This window comes from Medicago sativa, chromosome 5 (assembly GCF_051527215.1).
Source record: "Medicago sativa cultivar Bolivia chromosome 5, Bolivia_mono, whole genome shotgun sequence".
In the NCBI taxonomy this organism is placed as follows: domain Eukaryota; kingdom Viridiplantae; phylum Streptophyta; class Magnoliopsida; order Fabales; family Fabaceae; genus Medicago; species Medicago sativa.
This window is the reverse complement of record NC_140753.1, coordinates 64468211-64484937: the sequence shown is the minus strand read 5'-3', so window position 1 is coordinate 64484937 and position 16727 is coordinate 64468211. Positions and strand designations below refer to the sequence as shown.

The 16727-nt window shown below is 35.0% G+C and overlaps 1 protein-coding gene and 1 long non-coding RNA gene across 2 annotated transcripts; both read right to left on the bottom strand.

Annotated features, from left to right (window-relative positions):
• Positions 1-4927: 4927 nt before the first annotated feature.
• Positions 4928-5993, bottom strand: LOC146924004 (uncharacterized). Its single transcript, XR_015009970.1, has 2 exons — positions 5797-5993; positions 4928-5126 (listed from the first exon to the last, which is right to left on the bottom strand). It is a non-coding gene; the product is annotated as an uncharacterized LOC146924004 (long non-coding RNA).
• A 7343-nt stretch (positions 5994-13336) lies between these two features.
• Positions 13337-15663, bottom strand: LOC146924003 (uncharacterized). Its single transcript, XM_085711804.1, has 3 exons — positions 14747-15663; positions 13883-14426; positions 13337-13813 (listed from the first exon to the last, which is right to left on the bottom strand). The coding sequence occupies exons 1-3, from the start codon at positions 15661-15663 to the stop codon at positions 13337-13339; spliced, it is 1938 nt and encodes a 645-aa protein (XP_085567930.1).
• Between the last annotated feature and the right edge of the window lie 1064 nt (positions 15664-16727).

Genomic DNA, 16727 nt, shown 5'->3' with positions numbered 1-16727 from the left:
AATACAAAATAAGAATGAAGTAGTTGAAAGTTCTTGTCATTCTTGGAGTATTATATGTTTGATTCGTGTTTCAGAGAATTTTCATCAGGTCAACGCTAAAGCACGTTACATATGATATTGGATCAACAACAATTTGACAAGGGTTACATTACATGTTACATCAAACTCTAATATTCAAAGTTCCGTGAAGTTTGGATAGAGATTTTTAGATCAACTCGCATATGTCTCTGGATGTATCAATTCATTTACTCTCAATAACTATAGTTGTTTTTTAGATGCATAATTAGTGAAGAGTAAGTAGAGATCTTTTAAGCATCATTAGTGAGATACTACTAATTTAAGATGTTGGTCTTTGTTTATGTTTTGAGGGACTTTGTTTGGCTAAAATTTAAGGTTACGTGTGTGCGAAGGTTTGATCATTGCTTATGTTGCAAAGTTCAGTCGATCATCTAACATAAGAAAAAGGGATACCATTGTGATTTGTGCGACTGTCCATGCATCATGCAAAACGATGCCTATAAATAATGGAAGTATACCTTTTCCATTTCATAGACAAAGGGTAATTATGTCTTTATTACTAATCGAGGTATAATAAATCTTTTTTAGGATCATTTTATTTTGCCGAATATATCGATGTATTTTGCCGTTAGCAAAGCAAATTATAAGATTATTGAAGAGTTTGATTTTCATGTCGGTCTCTTTATGAACTCCATAATATATCCATCTATCCTTTGAATATTATATCACCTAAATATCCTCTATAAATATGTACTGTTTTTAAATGATATTTTACAATTTTAGAATTGGTCAAAATATATACATAAAGGACTAATAAGTGCAAAGGGAGTAAAATTGAGGGGTCAAAATTGTTTATTTTAAAAACTCAAGGCCAAAATCTCACAATTGTGAATTTTGGGAGATCAAAACTACAAATTAAACTAAAAAAAAACTAATATTTCGTCGGCACACAATGCACCAAAAAATGATGTGGTCATAATGCAAAATGCCTCCTCCAAAAAATTTAAAACATGATTTACATTAAGTTTTTTTTTTTTGACAAGATAATTTACGTTAAGTTGTTATATGAATATTAGAATGCCTGATCCTCCACAATCTGTACATGATCTACATATGTGTGGATTGTCAAAATATCAATTTTTTAATTCGAGTGGACCTTTCGAATCTGAGTGGCTGCAACAACAATCTACGATACATGGTAGGTTAGTTATGAACAAAGGTGATCATAAACCTCACACGATAAAAGATTGATCATAAATTGTGACGGATCCAGAAATTTTTACTTGTGGGGACAAGATTTTCTAACATAAGTATACAACATTATTAATAAACATCTTTTTTTTATTTTTTTAAAATTCAAATTATTCCCACCAAATCCAATTCTAAATATTTTGAAGAAAATTGCTTATTTGTCTTCATTTTTTTATTTGGACAAAATTGTCTCGTATTTTTACGTATTTCATGTCAATTAATCTAGTGTAGATAATGTCACACAATGTTAATATTAAATTGGAATATGAACCATGAGAGAAAATGAATATACATCTAATAATTTATTTAATTTTAAATATAAATGAAAATAAAACACCAAACAAAGTTACAAATAAGAATAACTCAATTTTCTCTAAAAAAAATAAAAAATAACTCAATTTTTTATTATAGATTTTAGAATACAGGGTAGGAAACGCATAATCAGATATTGTAGCATTTTAGTTGTTTTTTAAGGCATAATTAATTCGGTATGACAAAATACTGCGTGTGGTCTTATCGAAAAGAGAAAGAATCCCGCAGGGTACTCTGCATGCATTATACACTATATTCGTAATGTTAGTGTCTCAGTGTCCAAATGTGTGTAACCGTTTTTTGTGTTTGGTCTGATAAATATATAGACTAGACTGGTTCATGTTCATGGTTGTTGCACTATCCGTACATTATACTACAGTTAGCCACTAGCATTTACTGTTTTTGTTTTTTATGCAAACCTTCCCGACTTCCTCTCCACGGCTCCACCTCTTTGTGCTTTATTTTCACTTTAGTAACTATTAATAATTTTATTTTTTTCCTGAAAAAATAAGTGGCACCCCATTAAAAATATTGCATGATTTAATTTGTAAATAATCAAATGGAGGAGAAACTCTTAATTGGTTACAAGACCAACACGGCAACACCTCACATTTAGGCACACACCAATGAAGTTAAAAAAATTAGTCCTTAAATTGCTTCAAAAAAAAAATTGTGTTTTGCATCGGAGTAAAATAAGATGGATGTTCTTAATTCCTATGTGGCACATTTGGCCGTGTGAAAAGAGTAACATTCTAGGCTAACACATATTCTTCGGTCTGGGTAACACATATTCTTTGAGATAGTTAGGGCCATGGCCGGACCTTGGGGAGTGCAAGAAGCGCTACTGCACCGAGCCTCTAAAAACTATGGGCCTAAAAAAAATTATAATACCCACCCCCATTGAAAGAATCACAACAATTATTTCTCTTTCGCATAAACCATTCGTTTTCCCCTTTCCTACGACGTAGGAGTGACATTCCAAACAACATCGTTAGGTAAATTTCACCTCTCTTTCACTTAATTTTATTTTGTTTTGTTTCGTGTTTAAAAGTTCTTCGGATTCTGATTTTTAATGAAGTTAGCTACACAAAAAGAATTGCGTTTTAAATTTATTGGGGCCTATTTTAAAAATAGAACCGAGCCTCCTATTTCATAGGAACGTCCCTGGTTAAGGCAATAATCATCTTCTATAGTTTCAACTTTCAAGCCCAGAGTTCCCAGCAAGTGTCTCAACACCAAGTCGTGCACGCTGTTTCAAAGTTATAAACATCATTATTGAAATATGCAAACTTGGAAAACATAAGTCATGTATGTTATCCCTTGAACATTTTTTTTAACTTCGTTCATCAGATGTTGTCTAGCAGCAACTAATTAGAATGCACCATCCCCCTTGATCATGGAAAGGAAATTCACTCCATGTCTATCACAATCACCAATAAGAAAAGGTGCAAACCAAAGTTCTGTATTGAAGGATATATAAAGTATCCATTGTAGGATAATTGCTTGTAATTGTTTCCATTGTCCTCATAGTTTTGTTGTTCTCTTTCCACTATTTAGAACTTGAAACAGGTGGATTCAGTGTTCTTTTCACCTAAACATATGTTAAGCACATTTTATTTCTCCCAATTAGATTCCTGCATAGACTTAAAGCATGAGAGAGGGCAGAGTCATGTCATGGCATAACTCTGTTAAACTTGCCAAAAATATGTATAACTTAACAGAAATATTACCTCATTTTGCTGTAAAAAAAAAACCTCATTTTAACTTTTAAATCAGGAGAAATAATAATATAAAACATTACACTACAGTTAGACCCAAAAATAACCTCATTTTAACTTTTAAACCTCATTGCTTGTAATGTGAAATCAATTGGATTTTGATTGAGTTGCGATATAAAAGTATAACACAAAGGATGCATGTCATGGCATAACTCTGTTAAACTTGCCAAAAATATGTATAACTTAACAGAAATATTACCTCATTTTGCTGTAAAAAAAAAACCTCATTTTAACTTTTAAATCAGGAGAAATAATAATATAAAACATTACACTACAGTTAGACCCAAAAATAACCTCATTTTAACTTTTAAACCTCATTGCTTGTAATGTGAAATCAATTGGATTTTGATTGAGTTGCGATATAAAAGTATAACACAAAGGATCATGACAAATGCAAGCCTTGACCATAGTATATGGTCAACATGTCTTGAGATTGACTTCAAATTTGAAGCAATAAATTTTACTTTTGTGTGAGTAAAAGGGAACAAGGCCTCTCATTAATTGTGGGACATGTTACAACTTACAAATCTTGGGGACCACCTAATAAGGATGTTAATGACCTACTATATCATTTGCTTGTTTCCGAATACAACTTTACCCTAAGGTTAGGACAATTTAGTTTTGTTCAACATATGTATGCATATAATAAAATCTATGACTCTTTCAAAAAAAAAAAAAAAAAAAAAATCTATGACCCTCGTCCCTCCTATACATTTTGCATAAAATGTAGATTTTGTAAATTGTTGAGTCCTCAACAACTTGATCTCTTAGCTTAGTTGCGATATTTCTAGAGTTTTCTCGCTAATAATAATAGTCAAACACAATTCTAGCTGGGTGTCACTGTATTTCTTTCTCTTTGACCATATTTGTTCTTTTTTTTTCTCTTTTGAAAGGGACTGAAGTTAATTTGAAAACATGCAAAATAATTCATTAATATATATATTTTTGTTATGGATAAATATACTTCTCATATGGAAAAACCAATAAAAATCAATGTATTTGGTTCAGTACACACAATTCAGTTTATAGTTGCTGCCTGCAAAGACACTAGCTTAATATGTTGAAGGGTGGATTTGTCATTGTTCACTTCTCTACACTTAAGACGTCTGACTCTTTTTATAAGGCTATTTGATCTCGAAAAAATAAATTTATCTAGTTTGTCAAAATATTAAACGTGATCTTGTTGAATTTATTTAGTTTGTCAAAATATTCAAAAAAATGAATTTGATCTCAAAAAATACTATTGAACAAATTATATCTTTAATAATAATAATAGTATATTAACAAAGACATTATTTTTTTGTTTTTCTAAGTAGTGTAACTCAAACTATGGTATATACCCGATTAAAAAAAAAAAACTATGGTATATACACATAAAATGTTGGGCATGAACTTTTAATGGATGTGTATTTGATATGATGGTTATTTCATTATTTTTACTCGGGGCAACGCAGTTGATACACATTGTGCATGTTTATATTTATGTTTATGTTGACCTTCTACATAGAGTTCAAAAGGACATGTGTAACGCCCCGGATTTTGATCCAAGACATTACTAAAAAAAAATATTCGTTAAAAAATATGAGTACATTTTTATTACACTTTAAGAAGATGAAAATCTTTTATTACACTGAATAATTTTCATTAAAAAAATAATAAAATTCAAGAATTATCTTAAATTACAAATTTAATAAAACCCAAATTTATTCCCCACGCGTGTGCAAGCTAAACACCAAACTTTCTTCAAGTCTTCATACTCATCAATACCTAAAATGTTGGTTGTAAGAGGTCAGCTTCCATAAACCACAAACCATACAAATCAAACCAAACATACGGTACAATATTATAAAATAAATTGCACGAGACATAAGCTGCCGACAAGAAAATAATTATTCACCAATCATTCATTTTGTATTTTTCTTTAGGTTATTATGCAATACAATGCATGCTCCTAAAAGCTAAATGATCCGGATATAACCCGCCACACATGCACCACAAAGAAATATAATTGCAATTCCCGCCACACAGGCACCACAGAAATATAATTGCAATTCCCGCCACTAAGGCACACAAAAATGCACAGGCATGCATGACGATGAATGCAACCCGCCACTTAGGCAAACACAGTCAGATATTAATAATCATCATGCACATGACTCAAAAATCAATCTTTACTCACATTTCCTTGATTTTCTTTCTTTCTTTAAATTTATTAGATATCAAACATTTCTTTCTCAAACACCACAAAATATCACAAAACATATCAAATTCATACATAAATAAAATATAAACAATCACTTTTATAAAAGTTAGATATTACATGCAAGTTTCCATTTTAATTTCATTTCCCTTCAACAACAATTATGAAACATACGCTTTAAATTATAATATTTAACCATTAGTTACAGTTATGATAAGTATGGGGAAGTGCCCTTACCTCGAACATTTTTCTTCCTAGCCGAATTCTAAATCACCTCAAACTCACAGCTACGGTGCAGACACATTTACTCTCACCCCAGGAATTATTTAGACGGTCGGACCGTTGAAAACGAAGAACCGCATGTCTTGAACACGCTGTCCAAAAATTAGCCCAATCGGACGGTGAACGAAGGAGTAGTCGAAATTCTTAGGCTTGCGTGAATGTTGCGAAGGAATAGATTGGTGGACTTAGAAAATATTTGTATACAAAATGATTTGTGGTCAAAGAAGAGGAAATAATAAAAGAATATTGTGAGAGGGAACAATTTGCGTATGGTCATATGGATAGGAGGAGGTTTGTTTTCTTGATTTGGATTATTGAACTGGTATAAGAAAGTGATTTTAAAGTGTAACAGACCAAAATAATGAACTCAAGAAATTAGATTACCTATGCTCACAATACACTCATTGCTCAACATGTGAGAGAAAGGAAATGCATGGTACTGGCTTTTGATGGTTACTAGTGCTATCACTAAGCTTATCTAAGAAAATGAAAATAATACTGAATTTTCTTATTGATGGTTCAAGTCCCTTTTATAGAGAAATTCAAGGAGCATATATGGGCCATCAACGGCACTCTTGAATTCAAGGATAAAAAAAAACAAGACAACAATAATAAATTAGTAATAGTTGGATTAATAAGAATATAAAAAGAAGGAAGTTGAGAGAAATAAGGAGAAGATGGTGTGAGTAAGCACAAGCTGTAACAGACAAGTTGAGAGAAATAAGGAGATGGTGGCATGTGGGACACCATGATGATTGAATGGCAATAATTGATGGAAATTGCAAGAAATAATACTGACTGGGTGTTTGACTCAAAGAAGAAAATATATGAGATGGATCGTATATATAGTATATGTGATTAAATAACAAACTGATACATGAAAATACAATTAATTTTAGAGGATAGATAAAATAGAAAAATAAATAATTATGATATCAATACTTAAAGAAATCACGAAATCAAATAAATAAATGTGTATACAATCATCACTTCATAGCAGGCATGTAAGGAAAACTCGTCACTTACTGATGCATTAATATAACTATCTATAAAATAATTAATTAAAGTGAGACAAATGCTAGGAGTAATTAAAAAATATAAATATGCACATTCAACAATAAACTAGGTTTTAAAAATATCACAATAATTACTAGTAACAATAAACTAGGTTTTAAAAATATCACAATAATTACTAGTACAATGTACTCGTATAATTACTTAAATAATAGTTAGTGATTTAAAACGGACATATATACACTGAGAAACATGAAAATATAGCTGATGAAAATTAAGGATGTTACATCATGCATATCAATGTCTCCTAGGTCCATGAATGTTGTGTTCACAAGAATTGGTTTTCCCATCCAAAAAAGTCTATTTGTAGGAATTGCCTTAGTATTCCTTAGTATTTTCAGTTATGATATTATTAAGTTTTTTATGAAACATTAGTGAGTTGTCTTCAGTTATGTTTTGTTTCAAAGACAATAAATATCTTAGGAGTTTCTTTTTGTTTTAAGTTATGTTTCAGCTCTATTTATAGAGCATTAGAGTGTTTGTAATGGTGTGCTTTAAGTTATAAACATATTGTCTTCCAATATATCATTTCCATAATACTTTTTCTCTCATATCCCTTCCAAAACCAACAAATTGGTAGCAGAGCTTATTTTCTTAAGGGATCTGTGAGTTGAGTACATAAAAAAACCACCCTAAAAAATGGAAACAGAAAGAAACTTCTACCTTATATTCATTCATATGGAGAAAGAACAAAAACACGCAGTATTCTTCTTCTCTTTAGTTCCATTTACAGAAACACAACATTGTTAGCAAGCAAGCAACCAGATTATGATTATGAAAGGTGAAGAAGAAAAACAAAACCATTTTTCTTATAAATGCCTATTACATTGCAAGTACTTAATCTTCGGTTTTCATTCTTTATTCCCAGAAACACAAAGTCACAAACCAAGATAATGGATATCACTCCAACTTCCTCCTCCGCACCCTCCACCACCCCTGTCATACCAAAGTACCATTCTCACTTCTTTCCCATTTCCCATCACAAAAAACACCACATGCCGGCGGTTTATACGTCACTCATAGCCACCGCTGTGGTGCTTTTTGTGATTCTCACCTTGATAATTATCTGGATTTGCTTCAAGAGACGCTCATCACAACAGGCGGCGGCTAACGTGGAGATGGCTCCACAGCAGCAGCCTCAGGAGGAAAGGGAGGAATCTGGTCCTTCCTCTCCCACCCCGACTAAGTAGACTTGATTTGTTGCTCAATCAAGGTAATCAATTTTTTTGTGTACTCGAGGCAAATAAATACACCCTCCGGTCACAAATATAAGCAAAAATTTACTTTTTAGGTTCATTCAATAAATGATGTATGTGGTCTATTTAATAGTCCACATGCATCATTTATTGAATGAACTTAAAAAGTGAATTTTTGCTTATATTTGTGACCGGAGGGTGTATTGTTTTCTAAATCTGATAGAGATTCCAAGAGATTAAAAGTTACTCAATCATATAGTAAAAACAGTATGATATTAATACACTCATTGCTTTGATGATAAATATAGGTGACATTTTTTTCTTTAAAACAAGTAAATAGATAAAGGGTTTTGTTAATGAGTGCCCCCGAGGCACTCTTTATGCAGTTTAAATTAAGTAATTAATCTTTAAAAGTGTCAAAGTTTTCAATTTCCAACACACTTTATTACACAAACTTTTATTTAAAGTTAGTATTAAAAATCCTTAACCAGTGCCTCGAGGCACTAGTTAACATTTCTCATAAATAAATAAATAAATATAGGTGACATTTCTCCAACCGTATGTGGCTACCATTTCTCCGATTACTCAAACTCTTCATCATCATGATTTCCTGATGGATTAAATAATCAAGTCACACTCACATGCACGCACGCGCGCACGCACATAAAATAGGATATACAATATGATTGAGTACAATGGTATCTATAGTAATGAATAGTAACAACCTTGTCCAACTTGATTTGCTACGAATCTACATTGTCTTCTATCGACATATTTGAAGTTGGTTTACCATGTCATCCTCCTCCTCCTCAAGGCTCGACATATTTGAAGATGGTGAATGATAGCTAATTGGCAAGTGTACCAACGTCTATCGAAGTAGTAAAATATCGATCCACGAGGACTGTGTTTAACTTCAACTTAACAAGTTCGTTATTCGTTAGGATGTAAAAGTTTATAATGGTTGCCCTAGGCAGTTGGTATTTGATTGTAACAAACGGTAAAGTAAATTGCTACAGAAATTATATTGAGATGAATGATTAAGCCGTTGAATCCGCTATTGCTCTATATGAGATAATTGTCCTCTCTCTACTTCTCAACTATTAATCTTTCTTTACGACAAGTTAACAAAATAGTGTTGATCACTCTCGCGCATCAACACCCATTCCTAAGCTAGAATCGCCTACTCTATCCCGAGTCTACGTGGCAGCAATAACATTAGGAAGCAAGTATGAACGTTAACTTATGTGTCATAACCCTCAATTTCCCATCTCTGGGCTCCTAATGTTGAGTTACACAGAGTTACTAGATCAAGATCAAAAGCCAGGGTTAGTGGTCATTCGATTCCTAAGATCAATTCTTAATCATAATTGAAGTAGTTATGGTTAGTGGTCCTCCAACAATTACTTTAGAAAGGCAATGAACACAAGTAAAACTGAATAAAGACTGATTAATATTGATAATAGAGAGTACAACTACTGATTCATATATTACAATAGCATCATCATGGCTCAATCAAACTATAGTTTAGCTACTCATAACTAAACTATCATAAGCATAAATGATAGAAGCATACATAAATTCTTACCAACTTGAGAGTTGGTATGACTCTAAGAGCTTGCACCTTCGTTTCCTTGTTCCTCTATGCTTAAAATCCCATAAAACTTCTGTGTCTGAAACATTTGGCCAAGCTTTCCTTTTATAGGCAAAATAATGTGGCCAACAGACTGTACCATCGTGCCACGTTGAGGAGTCATCGTGGCACGATTATTCCAGTGAAGACATCATTTCATAAACCCTACCATCGTGCCACGAAGCTCCTGAACGTGGCACGATCAAATGGCTTTTTAGGAACTTTTCTTCTTTTCTTCTCTTTGAGCACTTGTTCCTGATTTCCTCTGATTTTGCCATGAATTACAGGTAGTTGTCTCTCTTTATGTTACAAAAACAATACAAATAACAACTAAAAACATGTAATGACAGACAGTCATCACAACCCCAAACTTAAATCATTCCTTGTCCTCAAGGAATCAACTTTGCAAATGGAAAAATCGCAGTAAGATAACAGTTACCAGCCAATGATATATTCAAACAGTTCACTTCCTTCCGGTGTAATGATGTACCAGATGCCTATCTCTTACCTCCAGATTCACAACTCCACGCATATGTTTGAATAGGTCACTCAATCATCATGCAGGTCTGCTGTATTACCATAGGCTTGAAAAATTTCTAAACTGTCAATCAAAGTCAGAGTTAAGTACACACTTCTAAGGACTTTCAAGGTTTCAATGGGGCTTAGGTTCAAGGTGGATATATATTTGGAAAGTAGTGTAAAAGAACAATGAAGTTAAGCTCAAACTACTTTGGATAATTTCAATTTAACACAATTCTACCTTAGAACTTTTAAGAGAAGTACTAGAGAACTTTTTCTTGTTTTACGAGACATATAAGCATTGTTGGTCTCGCACACACTTTTCTTTTCATCTCAACTTGATCTTTTTTTTTAATTTTTCTCTGCACAATTACAAGTGCTTTTCATGATATGAGATGTACATTTTTAACAATAACTTCTTAGTTCTCTAGTACCCCACCCCAAACTTAGAAAGTTGCTAATTCCAAAAGCAACCCCAAACTTGAACATTTCATACAACCTAGATAGCTTAACTTCAATTTTTAAAATGGGACATTCATGCCTAAAGCTTGCTAAGGTTGTAATATGTTTCGTTACCGAACAAGGGGTCTATACCTAATGGCTCAATTTGGCTTTTCAAAGGATTCATAACAATTAAACAAGGTAGGCTCAAAAAGGCTCAAGGTACAAAGCAATTTGCCTTAGTGTGTACATAACAAGACCAATCAACAAATAAGAAATATCGCAAGTTCTAGAAACAGCAGTTGCATGGAACACTCATATATGTAAAATTGGAAAAAATTTAGGCTATGACCTTACAAGATGAGTTATCTGGGAGTTGTGTTCATATGCTTCATTTGCCGTACACTTCCCATTGTATCCATTTGGCATCATCCTCCTTTGAACTTCTTGATATATCATTGGCATTTCATTGTTATGAGACTGATAGATTTCCATAAACAAACAGATCCATTAATAACAAACAAAGGAAAATAATTCAAACGGGAAATTGAAATTTAAATCAAACCACACAAATTAAATCAAATGTACGACAGAATTTCAAAGTGCATCAAAGTAAAGAAACGAAAACAGAAACAGAAAACATAAAGTCTGAAACATAGATCATAAACATAAACATAAAACAGCAACTCCAACTGTAGGACACCATCACTGCTCGTCCTCCTCGGTCTCCTCATCATCATCAGCTACATCATCCATCTGCTCACTAGCCATCTTCCCTCGTGCAAAATCGGAACGAACACGACCTTCCCTCTCACCAGCACGTCTCCTCTGCTCCACGAAGTAGTTCTCCATGTTTTCCTCCGTTCCAAAGCGTTGGTAGGCATTGCTCTGAAGAGGCCTCTGACGTTGCTGATCAGCAGCAAGGGAAAGCTCTGCACCAAAGAATGGACTGTCCACATACAGCTGTGATGAAGTGTCTTGGGCCCAGTTGGCCATACCACATATGTAATTGAGCATCATCGGGTGTAGAGGTGGATGCTGAGGCATGTCCTCCTGCATTGGTTGTGCCTGAGATGGTCCTGCATTAGCTCGGTGCCCTTGTTGTCCTTCACGACCCTTCTTCTTCTCGAACTTCACCATGGCAGTGTCATCAATCCTTCCTTTTGACTTCAAAATGATGTCGCCAAGTTCTTCCGGGACGCCTTCCTTTTTGCACAATGCATTAATCAAACAGCAATGCCCCAAAGTGACTGATGTTTCACAATCTGCCATCTCTTGAATGCTCAAGTTGATCAATCTTCCCACATTGATCTCATAGCCAAAAATGATAGCCTCCACAATGTACAACCTATCCATAGGCAATTCAGAAGTTGAAGAAACACTCTCCACATTAGAATGAATAAATGAAGCCCAAGCCTTATAGAGTGGCTTGAGATCCACCACATCCATCCGGGTTAGAATTCCAGTGGCTTTAGACCTCACATAGTCAGCACCTATTTCACCAATTTCATACAGAATTTGATGAAGATCATCATCAGATGGAAAGTTGTTGGTGCTCTTTTGCCTTCTAAACTCCACATGACAATCCCTTGGAGCCTTCAACCCTAGCAATGCATTGATGGCTCTAGGGCTGTAATCAATTTTCTTCCCTCGAACAAAAGATCTATTGTCCTTTCTCCCAAAAGCATTTGCAAAAAATTCTAGAGCAATGGTTTGATTACTCTCCTTTGTGACCAAATCATTCAACTTCATCCACCCAAGAGCCTTCATTGTTGTTTCAATTTGCGGGTAACGTTGAAGATTGAGAAAATCAAACTTCCTTTCACCCGAAAATTTGAAACCTTTGATGTATTCAAATCTCTCCGAATGTGCTTCATCCTTAAATTTCTCGTAATCGAGTTGTTGGGATGATTGGGTTTGTTGAGTCTTTTTGGTTCCCCTAGCACGTTTGTGAGATGATGAGACCATTTGTGGGTTTTTTGTGAGATTGGGTTTGAAAAAGGGTTAGGTTTTGGGAAATAAAGGTAAAATTGAATTTTTGTGGAAAAATTTGATGGTTGAATGAAGGTGATGGTGAAGGATGTTTGTATGAGTGATTGGGGTGAAGTTTTGGTGCTTCAGGGATGAATTTGAGAGATGGAAGGTGAATGGACGAAATTTGGGCAGAGTTTAGTTAAGGTGAAATGATAAAATGAGAGAAATGGGTTGGGTTTATTTATAGAGGAGCGTCCATCGTGCCACGATACGGGGTAATCGTGCCACGATGGTGGTTTTGTAACGGTCAAAAGATTTGAAACTGCTGCAAACGTGCCACGATGATACCCAACGTGCCACGATCATATGTTCTGGGAAGATGATCGTGCCACGTTTATATGAGGTCGTGCCACGAAGAATCCAGTGGCAAACCCATTGTCATTGATCACCCATCGTGCCACGTTGAGATGTCATCGTGCCACGATGGTCACAATTTTGAACCAAGTTCCTCTTTTCAAAATCATATTTTTGCTGTTTTTGTTTTGTTTTCAAAATAAAAAGTAAAAAGAACAAATTAACAATACCTGAGTGGATGCGAATCCGATGGGTTGCCTCCCATCCAGCGCTTCTTTAACGTCAATAGCTTGACGTATGACGACTTCTAGGGATAATCGAACACCACTACCTCTTTATCTCTTGGATGGCCACCCGTAAACATGTCTTCTATGATGGGAGGATGCACCTTCTGATCTTTCTCCTTTAGTTGCCCTATACCTTCCTTGACTGGATTATCTTCAATAAATTCTTCGACATCATTCATCCGGTAACAATTAGGGTTTTCAAGTCGATGCTTCATTGCTTCAAAGATATTAAACACCACTTGTTCGCAATGGAAACACAACACAAGCTGTCCCATTTCAACGTCAATCAAAGCACGACCCATTGCAAGAAAAGGTCTTCCGAGAATGAGGGGCATCTCTTCATCTTCAGCCATATCCAAGATCACGAAATCAGCAGGGAATACTAGTTCATTAACCTTGACTAGTACATCTTCAAGTATAACAAAAGGATGAGAGATTGATCTATCAGCTAGAGTGAGAGTCATCCTTGTTGGCTTTGGTTCACCACATCCAAGTTTCTTCATCATTGAAAGAGGCATCAAGTTGATACTTGCCCCTAGATCACATAAAGCTCTTCCGATGTTTACTGGACCAATGGAGCAAGGAATAGTAAAGGCACCGGGATCTTTCAACTTTGGTGGAAGTTTCTTTTGAAGAATAGCACTACAATTCTCAGAGAGAGAAATGTTTTCATCATCTTTGGGCTTTCTTCTACCAGTTAACAACTCTTTCATGAATTTAGCATATATTGCCATTTGATTAAGTGCTTCAATGAAAGGGATATTAATCTGGAGTTGTGAAAAGAGATCCATGAACTTTTTGAACTGTCCATCTTCCTTTTTCTTCTTTTTAGCCAGATGAGGATAAGGAAGCTTAACATATGATGGGATAATTTGAGGCTTATCCCCATCCTTCAATATCTGGTTCTTTGTTCTCCTCAAGATGGAGTCTTCATCTATCAACTTCTCATGTTTTTCTTCCTCCATTTTTCCCTTCTTTTCATTTTCAACTTCTCCTTGTTCACTTTTCTTTTCAACTACCTCCTCATCATTCTTTTCAACTTCATCAATTTTTTCTTTCTCCACTACTACTTCCTCAACCTTCTTTTGGACAATAGGTGTCAACACCTTTCTGCTTCTCAATTCAATAGCATTGCAAGATTCATTCTTAGGGTTTTCGGTTGTGTTACCTGAGAATCCTACTTTGTTTTGTTCGGACAGTTGCTTTGCTAATTGTCCCAGCTGAGTTTCAAGCATCTTTCTTGAAGCTTCGTTGTTCTTTCTTTCAGCTTCTTGACTCTTCTTCATTTCTTCAAAATTGCCTTGAGTCATCTTCATGAAGTTGATCATTGTCTCCTCTAGAGCTGATGGCTTTCGTTGCTGCTGTTGTTGTTGAGGACTGGGCAGCAAAGATTCAAAGTGTTGTTATTTGAATAGCTCAGATTAGGGTGCCTGTTGATACCTGAATTGTAGTATTGATTAGATCTTTGGTAGTTTCCCATGTAATTAGCTTCCTCAAATGATTCTTCAGGTAGGCAGTCTCCATTCGGATGCCCTTCTCCACATAAATCACACCTTACAGCAGCGACGTGTTGTTTGTTGGCTAGAGTATAACTATGAAGCTCTTTGGTGAGAGTCTCTAGTTGCTTGTTCATTGCGGCTTGGTTGGCTAAGATAGCAGTTTGGTCACTCACCCCAAACACTCCTCTTTCTTTCTTCTTAGCATCAGTACGATACTCATTGCTAACCATGGTTTCTATCAACTCTAAAACCTCATGATCAGTTTTGTTTTTCAAACTACCCCCAGCTGATGCATCTAGGAACATCCTATTGTTGTAGGTTAACCCTTCAGTGAAGATTTGGAGATATTGTTTTTCGGTTAACTCATGGTTGGGACATCTTTTAAGAAGCAAATTGAATCGCTCCCAAGCATCATAGAGTGATTCACTTTCTCCTTGTTTGAATTGTGATATCTCCATCTTTTTATCCCAATATTTGGACATAGGGAAATATTTTGCTAAGAACCTAAGTTCTAACTCTCCCCAATTGTTGATGGTTCCATTAGGGATGGTTAGTAACCAATCTTTGGCTCTACCGGTCAATGTGAATGGGAATAGCCTAAGTTTCTTTTGACTCTCAGTCACGGTGGCTGGAGGTACACAAAACTCGCACGTTTCGGCGAAACGACTTAAGTGTTCATGAGGGCTCATAATTTCTGACCCATCGAACTGTTTATCCCTCAACCCATTCAAGACAGTGGATTTGATATCGAACACAACTGGGTTAGCAGGTTGAAAGGTGTGAGTCAATTGACCTCGGTGTGTTGCTAACCCGTAATTCCCCAACTTTGGCCTAGCTGGTTCTCCCATGACACTCAGATCAGGGGAAGTAATTGTTTCTGTAGTAATGAATAGTAACAATCTTGTCCAACTTGATTTGCTACGAATCTACATTGTCTTCTATCGACATATTTGAAGTTGGTTTACCATGTCATCCTCCTCCTCCTCCTCAAGGCTCGACATATTTGAAGATGGTGAATGATAGCTAATTGGCAAGTGTACCAACGTCTATCGAAGTAGTAAAATTTCGATCCACTAGGACTGTATTTAACTTCAACTTAACAAGTTCGTTATTCGTTAGGATGTAAAAGTTTATAATGGTTGCCCTAGGCAGTTGGTATTTGATTGTAACAAACGGTAAAGTAAATTGCGACAGAAATTATATTGAGATGAATGATTAAGCCGTTGAATCCGCTATTGCTCTATATGAGATAATTGTCCTCTCTCTACTTCTCAACTATTAATCTTTCTTTACGACAAGTTAACAAAATAGTGTTGATCACTCTCGCGCATCAACACCCATTCCTAAGCTAGAATCGCCTACTCTATCCCGAGTGTACGTGGCAGCAATAACATTAGGAAGCAAGGATGAACGTTAACTTATGTGTCATAACCCTCAATTTCCCATCTCTGGGCTCCTAATGTTGAGTTAAACAGAGTTACTAGATCAAGATCAAAAGCCAGGGTTAGTGGTCATTCGATTCCTAAGATCAATTCTTAATCATAATTGAAGTAGTTATGGTTAGTGGTCCTCCAACAATTACTTTAGAAAGGCAATGAACACAAGTAAAACTGAATAAAGACTGATTAATATTGATAATAGAGAGAGTACAACTATTGATTCATATATTACAATAGCATCATCATGGCTCAATCAAACTATAGTTTAGCTACTCATAACTAAACTATCATAAGCATAAATGATAGAAGCATACATAAATTCTTACCAACTTGAGAGTTGGTATGACTCTAAGAGCTTGCACCTTCGTTTCCTTGTTCCTCTATGCTTAAAATCCCATAAAACTTCTGTGTCTAAAACATTTGGCCAAGCTTTCCTTTTATAGGCAAAATAATGTGGCCAACAGACTGCACCA